The following is a 12273-nucleotide window of genomic DNA, read 5'->3' as shown; positions in this document are numbered from 1 at the left end:
GGGGCAGCCCCCCCCCCCAGGGACACGGGGCAACTCGTTCCCGGGGGCAGCCCCCCCCCCCAGGGACACGGGGCAACTCGTTCCCGGGGGCAGCCCCCCCCCCCAGGGACACGGGGCAACTCGTTCCCGGGGGCAGCCCCCCCCCCAGGGACACGGGGCAACTCGTTCCCGGGGGCAGCCCCCCCCCCCAGGGACACGGGGCAACTCGTTCCCGGGGGCAGCCCCCCCCCCCAGGGACACGGGGCAACTCGTTCCCGGGGGCAGCCCCCCCCCCCAGGGACACGGGGCAACTCGTTCCCGGGGGCAGCCCCCCCCCCCAGGGACACGGGGCAACTCGTTCCCGGGGGCAGCCCCCCAGGGACACGGGGCAACTCGTTCCCGGGGGCAGCCCCCCCCCCCAGGGACACGGGGCAACTCGTTCCCGGGGGCAGCCCCCCCCCTCAGGGACACGGGCCGGCTCGTTCCCGGGGGCAGCCTCCCCTCAGCCCCCCCCAGGGACACGGGCCGGCTCGTTCCCGGGGGCAGCCTGACCCTGCAGCTCCTCCTATGGAGAAGGCCCTCCTGAGGCCTGGAGAGGCTGGGCTCCACGTGCCCTACCTATGCAGGGAACCCACGTCAGTTACCTGAAGGGAAGAAACTCGCCAGGCCCTTTCCCAGAAACACGCCAAGGCAGCCAGCGGCGAGTCCGCCCGCAAAGCGAGCCGGGTGGAAACAGGGGCTGCTCTGCTAACAGCCCCAGCGTGCGGCCGGCCGCGTGTAAATCCCCCACAGACCACCCCAGCGCTGTAGTCAAGCGTCCGCAACGACAGGCGACTCCACTGGTCTGGGGAAGCGCGCCCGGCCGCCCTGCTTGCCCGGGTGGCGAATGGTTCCGGCCCGGGTGCGCGTTTCCGACCGGGCAGGGTTGAGCAACGCGCCGAGCCGGCGCTGGTCTGGGTGCCCGGTGCTGACGGTGGCGGAGACGCTGAGAAGGGGAGCCGGCCTCGCTCGGGTAAGGGGACAGGGGGCCTGGCCGCGCTCGGGCGGCGGCGGCGGCTCCGGGATGGGGATGGGGATGGCCATGGCCTTTGGGCGGGAGGGCTCTCGTGTGGGTTCACCCCCCGTGGGCGCTCGGGATGTTCATTCATTTCCATCGCCCTTTTGGGGCCTGGGAGAGTCACGCCTCAGAGCGGAGGCCCGACACTTCCTTTGGTGCGGTCCCCGGCCGGGGAGACATCAGCCTCCAGGGCCGCTGCAGCCACGGGGGGGGCTGAGTGACTGCGCAGTGCGCTGCCATCAGCCGTCGGAGCTGGCCAGCGTTGGCACAGGCTGTCTGGACACGCTGTGGAGCAGTGGTTCTCAGCCTTTCCAGACTGTTGTACCCCTCTCCGGAGTTGGATTTGGCTTGCGTACCCCCAAGTTTCACCTCCTTTAAAAACGTACCAAATCAGACCCAAAAATACAAAATGTCATAGCACTCTATTGCTGAAAAATCGCTTCCTGTCTCATTTTGTCCATAGGAAAGTTTAGTTTGTGCTGACTTCAGTAGTGCCTTTTTATGTAGCCTGTTGTAAAACTAGGCAAATATCTAGATGAGCTGATGTACCCCCTGGAAGACCTCTATCTACCCCCCGTTGAGAAGGAGGGCTCAGAAGCTGTCACCAGCTTTGTAGAGACGGGGGTGCATGTGTGGAGCATGAGCTGATAGCTTGTGTTGGCCAAACTTTTGATGGTGAGACCAGCTTTCGAGATTACTCAGAGCTCTTCTTCAGGTATCTGTGTAAGCTGGAAAGGTTGTCTCTCTCACCAACAGGAGTTGGTCCAATAAAAGAGATTACCTTATCTCTCTGATATCCTGCGGCTAACACAGCTGCAACAGCTCTGCATACACAGCTGTACAATGCAGGCATATTCTGAAAATAACTGCTCAATGTGCAGTGGCAGGCAAAAACACTAACATTAGGAACCATTAGGAAAGGGATAGTTAATACAAAATCTGATAATGTGTCTGTATAAATTCATTGTACATCCAAAAAAGATATACTAGCATTGGAAAAGGTGCAACAAATATTACTGGGGGTATGAAACAGCTTCTGTGAGAATAGAGATTAAAAAGACTTGCAATGTTCAGCTTAGAAAAGAATTGATTAAGGGAGGATATAATAGAGGTCTATAAAATCACGAATGGTGTGGAGAAAGTGAATAGGGAAGTGTCATTTAACTTTCAGCATAACACAAGAATTAGGGCTCACCCAATGAAATTAATAGGGAGCACATTTAAAACAAACAAAAGGAAGTACTTCTTCACATCATTCAGAGTCAATCTGTGAAACTCGTAACTCATTGCCAGGGATGAAGGCCAAAAGTGTAACTGGGTTCAAAAAAGAATTTAGATAAGTTCATGGAGGATAGGTCCATCAATGACTATTAACAAAGATGGTCAGGGGAGAAACCCCATGCTCCAGGTATCCATAAATTTCCAACTGCCAGAAGCTGGAACTGGATGACAGGGGATGGCTCACTTGAAATTGCCCTGTTTTGCTAATTCTCTCTGAGGCATCTGGCACTGGTCACTGTCACAGACAGGATACGGAGCTAAATGGACCATTAATCTGACCCCTTATGGCTGTTCTTGTGTTCTGTTCATCAGAGTACAGATAGCAACTGAAGAGGATCTGTCAAACAAAAAAGAGTCACATTCAGTTACATCACATGAAGACACACAACTAAATATTGACAAATTTTATAAGTATTTGTATACAAATGCAAGAAGTTTGAATACTAAGATGGGTGAACTTGAGTGTTTGGTATTAAATAAGGATGTTGATATAATAGGCATCACAGAAACTTGGTGGAACAATGATAATCAATGGGACACTTAATATCAGGGTACAAAATATATAGGAATGACATAGTCAGTTGCGCTGGTGGAGAAGTGGCACTATATGTGGGGAAAAAAGCATAGAGTCCAATATAATAAAAACTTAAGTGGATCAAACAATACCATAGCATCTCTATGGCTAGAAATTCCATGCTTTTGAATAATAAGAGTACAGCAGCAGGAATATACTACCAACAACCTGACCAGGATGGTGATGATGATTGAGAGAGATTAGAGGGGCTACAAAAACAGAAAACCCAATAATAATGAGGGACTTCAACTATCCCCATATTGACTGGATATAGTCACTTCAAGATGGGTTGTAGAGAGAAAATTTCTGGACGCTATTCATGACTGCTTCCTGGAGCAGCTAGTCCTGGAACCCACAAGGGGAGAGGTAATTCTTGACTTAATCCTAAGTAGTGCACAGATTCTGATCCAAGAGGTGAATATAGCTGACCCACTCAGCAATAGTGACCATAAAGTAATTGAATTTTACATCCTTGTAGGGGGGGATATTCCAAAGAAACCAACTACAGTAGCATTTAACATCAAAAAGGAGAACTACACAAAATGGGGAAGCTAGTTAAATGGAAATTAAAAGGAACAGTCACAAGAGTGAAATGCCTGCAAGCTGCATGGACACTTTTTAAAAACATGATAGTAGAAGCTGCAAATGATATGTAAATTCCAAATTAAAAAAACAATAAGAGGACCGAAAAAACTCCACATTAGCTAAACAACAGAGTTAAAAAAAAGGTGGTTAAAGAGAAGAAGGCATATTTTAAAAATTGGAAGTCAAATCCTACTAAGGAAAATAGAAAGGAACATAAAGTCAAGTCAAATGTAAAAGTATAATTAGGCAGGCCAAAAAAGAATTAGAAGAGCAACTAGTAAAAGATTCAAAAACTAAAAGCAAGCATTTTTTTCAAGGACATCAGAAGCAGGAAGCCTGCCAAAGAATAAGTGGGGAAACTGGATGATCGAGGTGCTAAAGGAGCACTCCAGGAAGACAAGGCCATTGCAGAGTAGTTAAATGAATTATTTTCATTGGTCTTCAATGTATATGAGGTGAGGGAGATTCCCACACCTGAGCTGTTCATCTTAGGTGACAAATCAGAGAAACTGTCCCAGTTTTGAGGTGTCAGTAAAAGAGGTTTTGGAACAGATTGATAAATTAAACAGTAATAAGTCAGCAGGACCAGATGTTCTGAAGGAAATCAAACATGAAATCACAGAACTCCTAACTGTGGTATATAACCTGTCACTTAAGTCAGCCTAAAGAAAAGTTTCAGAGTAACAGCCGTGTTAGTCTGTATTCGCAAAAAGGAGTACTTGTGGCACCTTAGAGACTAACCAATTTATTTGAGCATAAGCTTTCGTGAGCTACAGCTCACTTCATCGGATCCATACTGTGGGGGAAAAAAAAAAGGAGTACTTGTGGCATCTTAGAGACTAACAAATTTATTTGAGCATAAGCTTTCGTGAGCTACAGCTCACTTCATCGGATGCATGTAGTGGAAAATACAGTAGGGGGATTTTATGTACACAGAGAACATGAAACAATGGGTGTTGCCATACACACTGTAAGGAGAGTGATCAGATAAGGTGAGCTATTACCAGCAGGAGGAAAAAAAACCAACCTTTTGCAGTGATAATCAAGGTGAGCCATTTCCAGCAGTTGACAAGAACATGTGAGGAACAGTGGGGGGGGAGGGAAATAAACATGGGGAAATAGTTTTACTTTGTGTAAGCCTCTGTACCAGATGACTGGTGGAGAGCTAATGTGGACAAGGGTGATCTAGTAGATATAGTGTACTTGGACTTTCAGAAAGCCTTTCACAAGGTCCCCCACCAAAGGCTGTTAAGCAAAGTAGGCAGTCATAGGATAAGAGGGAAGGTCCTCTCATGGATCAGTAACTGGTTAAAAGATGGGAAACAAAGTGTAGGTATAAATGATCAGTTTTCACAGTGGAGAGAGGTGAATAGTTGAGTCCCCCAAGGATATGTACTGGGACCAGTGCTGTTGGACCGTGACTGTAAAAATAGTTATAGCACCAGTTATTCTCTGGCTGCATCTGAGATCAAAAGTTACACTTGAAAAAGGTTCTAATTTATTACTACCATATTCTATTTTCTCTTTTCATTTCATCTTGGAAGCTTTGTCATTTCTCAACCTTTCATAGGAAAAGTTAATACAAATGAGCTTATGCAAAATTAAGACAATTGCATTTTGTAATTATGATTCAAACGAAAATGAGCCTCATCTTCTAAAGTGTTGGCTTATCAGCTTGCTAAAGCCTTTGTATAATAATGGTTATTGTTTTTCTCTGACTCATCAGGCATTGTCCACTGCCAGAAGCAAAGACTAAATGTCTTGGGTAGTCTGTTTTCAAACTCCAGTGCATATTATTTTCCTGAGAACATTCCTGGTTATGGGTATCAGGATGTTTTGAATGTTCTTAGTCACAAAACAAATTCCTATCCTGCACTCTGTTTTGCGACTATTTATATTCTTAACCCTGGAAAGGATTCAAAAGAATGTGTCAGGTCAAAATATGAGATAAATCCTGTTCTTTCTTATGAATAATTCAACATAATAGTTCTCCTCAACTTCAGAGCTCAGTGAAGAATGCTGTCCATCTTTGTGGCGGTGGTGTCCTGAATCTCCATTTCATCAACACAGCTGGATGCCACACTCCACACTCCACTTCATCCTGAGCTCAGGCAACTAGATTTTAGCTTTGGAGAGTTACTTTTTGCAACCTGCAGTTCTCACTGCCTGCATCTTTCACTGCACTGACTGCATTACCTTTGCTTCCTCCAAAAATTCAACCTTCTTTATGCAATTCTGCTCAGCTGAATAGCATAACACTACTTTAGTCCTCTTTCAAGAGTCATCCGATTTTACTTTTCTCAGACAGGGAGTGGTCTTCTCTAGTGTACTACTGAAGCCCATTAGCTTCAGACTGTATCATTTCAACCTTTCAGGATGGAGATGTGCTGCAAATAGGGAGGCAAATAGAATAATTAAATTAGGTCAAACTCCGCATCCATGTTAAAGGTTCATACAAAAAGCTGGTGTTTAACTTCATACATTGTAAAATTTGAAGCCAGATAATATAACCATGGTATCCCCACATAAGGATGCTGTATATAAAAACTGTATAAAAACCTTTTTGGATTTGTGGGTTTAATAATGTCATTTCCTTATCCAACCAAACATTTTTTACCTACAAAGAAACAAGGAAAATACTAGACTCCAAAATAGAATATGAAAATAAGTTATGTAGGAGTTTGTAAAAGAATTTCCCTTTATGGAAGAAACACTGTTAAATGTTAAATCAGTCATAACATAATTGAATGAAATAAGGCTAAATGGCCTGTTATTTAAATAACATCTTATTACAGGGTTACTGAACTAATCAATCAAAACTAGTGACCATTCAAACTGCATGTACCCTTAATCAGGACAGTTTTATTTAAAATAAGAATTTGATATAGTAGTGCGCTGGTAAGATGGTAACATTAGCTGTAGTTGGTGCTCAGCTGTTCCATAACCTGGAAACATTGCAGTTGGTTAAGGAACAGAACCTTGATGGTTAGCTACGTTTTAGTTCACCATGGCAACCCCTCTTTATGTTTCCCAAGCAGGCAAAAGGCTCATAGTATGGTGACAGTCTAAATGTATATTTTGTAACCAAGTTGTGATCAGACTGCTTTGCAGGAAGAAGACTGTATAGTGTTGAACAGCTAGTGTGAGTACTGTGGCCTTGTTTTTGGAACTCTGGAACAGTGAAATCAAGTGGGTGATTTTTTGCAACTTTCTTTTAGGATTAATTAAAGTTAGGTCTTGTAAATCCATTTCTAATTATGCATCCTATACAGAATTCCGTCAATAAGCTGTTTAGGAATCTGTTTTTTAAGATAGGTTTCAGAGTAGCAGCCGTGTTAGTCTGTATTTGCAAAAAGAAAAGGAGTGCTAGTGGCACCTTAGAGACTAACCAATTTATTTGAGCATAAGCTTTCGTGAGCTACCGCTCACTTCATCGGATGCATTCAGTGGAAATTTCTCTGAATGCATCCGATGAAGTGAGCTGTAGCTCACGAAAGCTTATGCTCAAATAAATTGGTTAGTCTCTAAGGTGCCACTAGTACTCCTTTTCTTTTTGTTTTTTAAGAGTTCTTGAATAGTTGGATGCATGTTAAGATCAATCTTCAAAGCAGATTTGCCCCTCAGTAGCATTAGGGATAATCTTCTAGTCCCTGATCCTGCAAATTGTTCTATGCAGATAGACCTCTATGCCCACGCATCCCTTCGAAGTGAGTGAGGTGCCAAATGGGCTTCTGGGTCTTAGTCTGGTAAGGGATACTTAAGGTGTGAGGTGCATCTTTCAAACTGACCACTGATGGTAGCTATACTGTTACAAGGCTAATTTAGTCTTCCATTTGTTGTGTATCCATCACATATGAATGAAGTGCATTTCAAAACGAGCACTCTCTGCTAGAAATCCCTCTCTGTGTCTTGCGCTCACGCTGTGTTCATCACAGATGTATGATAGGTCTTCTTTGGGACAATCATAGCTCACCCAATAAGGTTGCTTTCTCTGAATTATGACATCCCCTCTTCTTCCAACGCACTAATCTTTTTTCTTTGTCAATATTGAGAACTCACTGTAAAGGTAAACATGTTTTTTTTAATCTTCTATTTTTCTGTATCAAGTTACAAGATTAAATAAATCCTTGGTTGATGCCTGAACATTGATTATACTAGTGTGCTTGCATTTTTACACATAACCACCATTACTATTTTAAAAGCTATTTGCATTCTATTTGCTGGGAATGGGCAACAGGGAATGGATCACTTGATGATTACATGTTCTGTTCATTCCCTCTGGGGCACCTGGCATTGGCCACTGTCAGAAGACAGGATACTGGGCTAGACGGACCTTTAGCCTGACGCAGTACGGCCGTTCTTATGACCTTAACCTATTTTTTGTTGAGGATCTGCTTATTATATTCCTTTCTGAATATTAACAATTCTTTCAGGATCACATAGGAAAAGCTCTATCCCCACAACCCAACCATGTTTTCATTATAATTGGGCTAATGGATAACAGGTTGCCACATTTCTTAGTCATAAATGCAAACCCTTTATTAGAATAAACAATCCTGCAGCACCTGTAAAAAGGTTACTCTAATTAAATTGTCTTTAAAGACTAAAACCTAAAAGAGATGGAAGAAATTCCAGTAGTAGAAGGTGGCATCAGAACCTGGGGACTAGAACATGGGTCTGCAGAGCCTGGGGTATTTGATATTCCCAGAGTGCCACATGCAGAGGCACAGCCAGGGAGCACTGTGGAGAGCAGATACCACAGGAAGTACCGTCCAAGAGACCCAGAGTGACAGTACCCCATGGCCCTCTGATTGGCTATGTGCCCCTACTTAACCTCAGGGGTTGTCCCAATAAGTTGTCTGGGCAACCACACAGACTTTGGCCTGCTGCAATACCAGACTTCACCTCGTCTCCTGATCTCCAGTCTCCGACTCCAGCCTGACTCTGACCCTGATTCCTGCCTCTCAGTTCTAATCTGGTGCTACCTCTGAAGCTATTCTGGGAGATTTTTTTCCCCCAACATAACATAATGTCATTTTCTTAAAATATCCTATTAAAATCTCCTGGATTGCTTTCAGTAGTCACCAGGAGATCAATGCTGATTCTGGGAGACTCCAGGCCAATCCTAGAGGGTTGGCAACCATACCTGGTGGGCAGACCTCAGCCCAGCTGTGACCACAAGGCCAGACCACCTACAGCTCAGGTGGTCCTTTAGACAGAGAACATATAACCAAGTGGGAGTTAAGAATTTAATGTATAACCAGTACAATGTGAACTTCTGTTTTTGCAAATTGTTAAAGCACCTTCATTGTACTTTTGTGGACTACTGCTAAATAAAGGGAAACATAAATATTAAAAGGGACAAAGAACAGATTTAGGAGAAAAAGAAAACTAAAACCTTACCTGATATATGATGAGCTCAAGATGTATTTTGTTGATTTTTTTTTAATTATTTTTGTTGTTGTTGCAAGATTGGGTGTGTTGATGGGAGAATTATAACGTACATTGAAACATAAAATGAGCCAGCATAGTTTAGTTAGTGCACATACATATATTTAGAGGAATAGTATTATGAATCAACCTTTGATTTTTTTTCCTCCAGAGCAGTGCCCATCTTCTAGTACAAACATCTAAACACCTGCTATGAAACTATTTCATTGTGCTATGTGTCTTTGGTTTCTGAAAAACAGTGCTGAAAAAACGGACTCTCCAAACTTATTACTTGCTATGGGTGAAATTAAATAGTATTATTTCAGGTGGGTAGAATAAGAATTTGAACAGAAGTCTTTAAAATTGTTTTAATTACAATAAAATAAAACATATGACCTGGTTATCTCTTTACAGTTCTCCTTCTCCAGTCTGTTGCTGCAGCTATTTTGAATCTGCTGGATAAAATACTTTATATTGTGAAATGGCAGACTTTCAGAACTGTGACTCTTGCTCTTCAAGTCCACTCGAGCTGTTTGAAAGAGTGACTGCACAAGGAGAAAAAGTCAGATCACTGAAAGCAGGAAAAGCATCAACGGTAATTTTATTTCATTTGTTGAACTCTTTCCATTTTGCAGCTTAGTTCTCTCTTAACACATTGAACAGTTTTGTGGCTTGAGATGCTGTTTTATATTCCAGTAGTAAAAGAATCTTTTATTTTAAAAATGTTTTGTTGTCCAAAATACAAACTTTGGAATTATTAATATTACCTCACTCAAAATGACCAAAGTTGTTTTTCCTGGAGCAGGAACTGGGAGTCACTAGACTTAGGGTCTAATTCTGCCACTGACTTGCTACGTTGCTTTGCTTAAGTCAGTTAGTCTTGTTACATTTCAGTTTTCTTATCTTTAAAATGTAGATAGTAATACTGACCTTTCTAAACTATTTTGAGATCTTTGGATGCAAAGCACTATATAAAAGTATTATCATACCTGTTAGAAATGTGGTTTTCAGTGTATGTGCACTGAGGGCCAATTCCTAGTCTTGTGGAAGTCATTTGGCAATTTTCTGTTAACTTAAGTAGGATCAGCATTTGCCTCTAAATACCTGATCCTGTCATCAGTCTGTGTGCAAATAGAATTAATTTCAGTAGGTGAGCTACATGGGGACTGGCTACAGGTTTTGGCTCTTAAGATTTGTTTTTCAAGTGAAACTTCGATAAGAAATCTTATCACATGGGACTGTGTGCATGTATGAGCTGTTACAATAACATTAAATTATATAGAACATAAAATAACTATGTGAGGAGTAAAGAAGGTGTTACAGTTATCAAGTCTTACCTGCAAACTCAAAATGTTAAATATAACTACTACAGGAGTATTTCTAGAGTAACTAATAATTTTATAGCACTTTCTATCTAAGCATATCTACAAACTTTATACTTAAATGAATTAAGCCTCACCACTTCCTTGTGAGGCAGGTAAATATCTTTGTCCCTGTTTTACAAATGGAAAAGTGAGGCATAGGGCATGCCTTGAGTGATTTGCCCAAGTTTATACAGTAAATTCTTATGATTTGTGTACAGGGAGTGTTAAGAAACTGTCCCACCTGCCATTTCCTATTCTTTTATCTTGGACATTGATCCTGCTTAACTTGAAGCACATGAGTAGGCCCCTTGAAGTCAATGCATGTGTGTAAGTGTTTGGAGGAGGAAGGCTGTACTAACACACTTTGTCTGAAGCACATTCCATCTTTAAATTGTTTTCACTTTGCTCAGGATGAAATTGATGCAGCAGTGAAGCTGTTATTGTCATTAAAAGTGACCTACAAAACAGCAACAGGACAAGATTACAAGGCTGGTTCTCCTCCAGTAGATTTCTCACCAGTAAGCAATAATGGTCCAACTACTACACAGGATGAGGATTTTGTAGACCCTTGGACGGTGCAGACATCCAATGCAAAAGGCGTAGACTACGACAAACTTATAGGTATTCTACTCTCTCATTTTAAAAAGCACCATTAGTAAAATGTAACATCTGTAAGATGAGTCTGATTATTCTAATGACTGTAAAAATAGCAAATGTTTTACTATATTTTTTCATTTTGAAATAGAGCCTATGTTGCCAGGATGTTTCACTTGTGTCACTTTGATATTAATGTCACTTACAAGAACCTATTAATGTAAAATATAACAGGGAGAGGTGGTAGGGACCAGTTTCCATTATATTGTGTCTTTACATGCTAGTGTCTTTCTGAAGCATTCGTCTTTTGGACTGAAAACATCCAGGGGTTGGTCTCCACTTTGTGAATTTCTTTTTTTAAAATTTGAGCAAAATTCCTTCCATTCTCTCTTTCCCCCCCCCCCCCTTTAAACTTATCTTTCCCATTCATATATTTCATTTCTTTAACACAAGTGCTGTGGTACATGTTATTTTCCTATGGGAACAATGTAATTAGAAAGCGTTTTGAAGAGGTTGCACTGTTTTGTAATAACTTTCAGAACATGTGGAGTGTGCTGGGGCCATGCCTGAGTGTCTTCCCTGCCCTCAGTTGACCCCCAACTTGATTCCTGGGACTTGGACAGAGAGGGGCCCATGTAGCACTGTTACAGTGGCTCTGAAACGAGGTCATCGTGCTGTTGCACTGTCAGAGAGTATATGAGCCATGGCCAGGTTAAGTACTGTTGGAATTGAAGGAATGCAGCCCGTATAAAGAATGTGCATCTAATTGAAAGCATTTTACTTTTTATTTTTACAATTTGTAAGATAAGAGTAATTGAAAGAGGCTAGAGAAAAAATATTTCTTTACTTTGTGTGTAGTCAGTTTAGTTTCCCTGTTTGTGTGGGTCTGTCACATAGCAACATGAGAGAGAAAAACATTTTAAATAGGAAAATGGGGTTGTGGAAAAACAAAATCATCTGGGGGCACCCACGGGTACATGCAATACCTGAAAAGGCTTTTAACTTGCTTTTTGAAACTGGTGTGATGGTGTCTATTTAACATTTTGCATCTCCTTACTTTTTTAACTGTGCAACCTTAACATTGCATTAACCCAGCATTTGCGTGTTGCTTTACAAGTCTGCCCATCCTCCTATGTATTGATTTTTACTGGCTGCAACCTACAGAGGAAATAAACTCTAAGGAAGGGAAGATGCAGAGGAGAGAGAATATATTTCTAAATTGGGAGGGGAGAGGTGTAAAGAGAGAGATGTGAGGTGGAAAAGAGAAAAAGGAAAGGAATAATAGAATCTAGAGATTGAAAGACCTTTTATATCATCTGGTCTGTCTCTAAGTGGTGGTTTTATATTATTTAGCACTTTGCCTGGTCAAGGAGAGGAAATAGAGAAGTGGGGAGGGTAAGAGATCTCTA

At 42.2% G+C, this 12273-nt stretch overlaps 2 protein-coding genes across 3 annotated transcripts in view; one reads left to right on the top strand and one right to left on the bottom strand.

Moving 5' to 3' along the window:
* Window positions 1-693, bottom strand: part of WDR25 (WD repeat domain 25) — a 120635-nt gene extending 119942 nt beyond the window's left edge. Inside the window, exon 1 of the mRNA XM_074957171.1 lies at window positions 624-693. The gene's annotated coding sequence lies outside the window, so the exon portion shown is untranslated. The remainder of the gene's footprint in view (window positions 1-623) is intronic.
* A 182-nt stretch (window positions 694-875) lies between these two features.
* The window catches only part of WARS1 (tryptophanyl-tRNA synthetase 1), a 30761-nt gene continuing 19363 nt past the window's right edge, over window positions 876-12273 (top strand). The window contains exons 1-3 of one of the 2 annotated variants that reach the window (XM_074957168.1): window positions 876-991; window positions 9321-9501; window positions 10681-10891. In XM_074957168.1, the coding sequence (XP_074813269.1) occupies window positions 9388-9501; window positions 10681-10891 (325 nt within the window). In that variant the 5' untranslated portion in view covers window positions 876-991; window positions 9321-9387. Of the gene's footprint in view, window positions 992-9320; window positions 9502-10680; window positions 10892-12273 lie in introns of those variants that run through there. The other variant, XM_074957169.1, reaches the window with a different exon arrangement.

Source organism: Natator depressus, chromosome 6 (assembly GCF_965152275.1).
Source record: "Natator depressus isolate rNatDep1 chromosome 6, rNatDep2.hap1, whole genome shotgun sequence".
In the NCBI taxonomy this organism is placed as follows: Eukaryota; Metazoa; Chordata; order Testudines; family Cheloniidae; genus Natator; species Natator depressus.
Note: the sequence above shows the minus strand (reverse complement) of the source record. Positions and strands in the feature narration are given on the sequence as shown.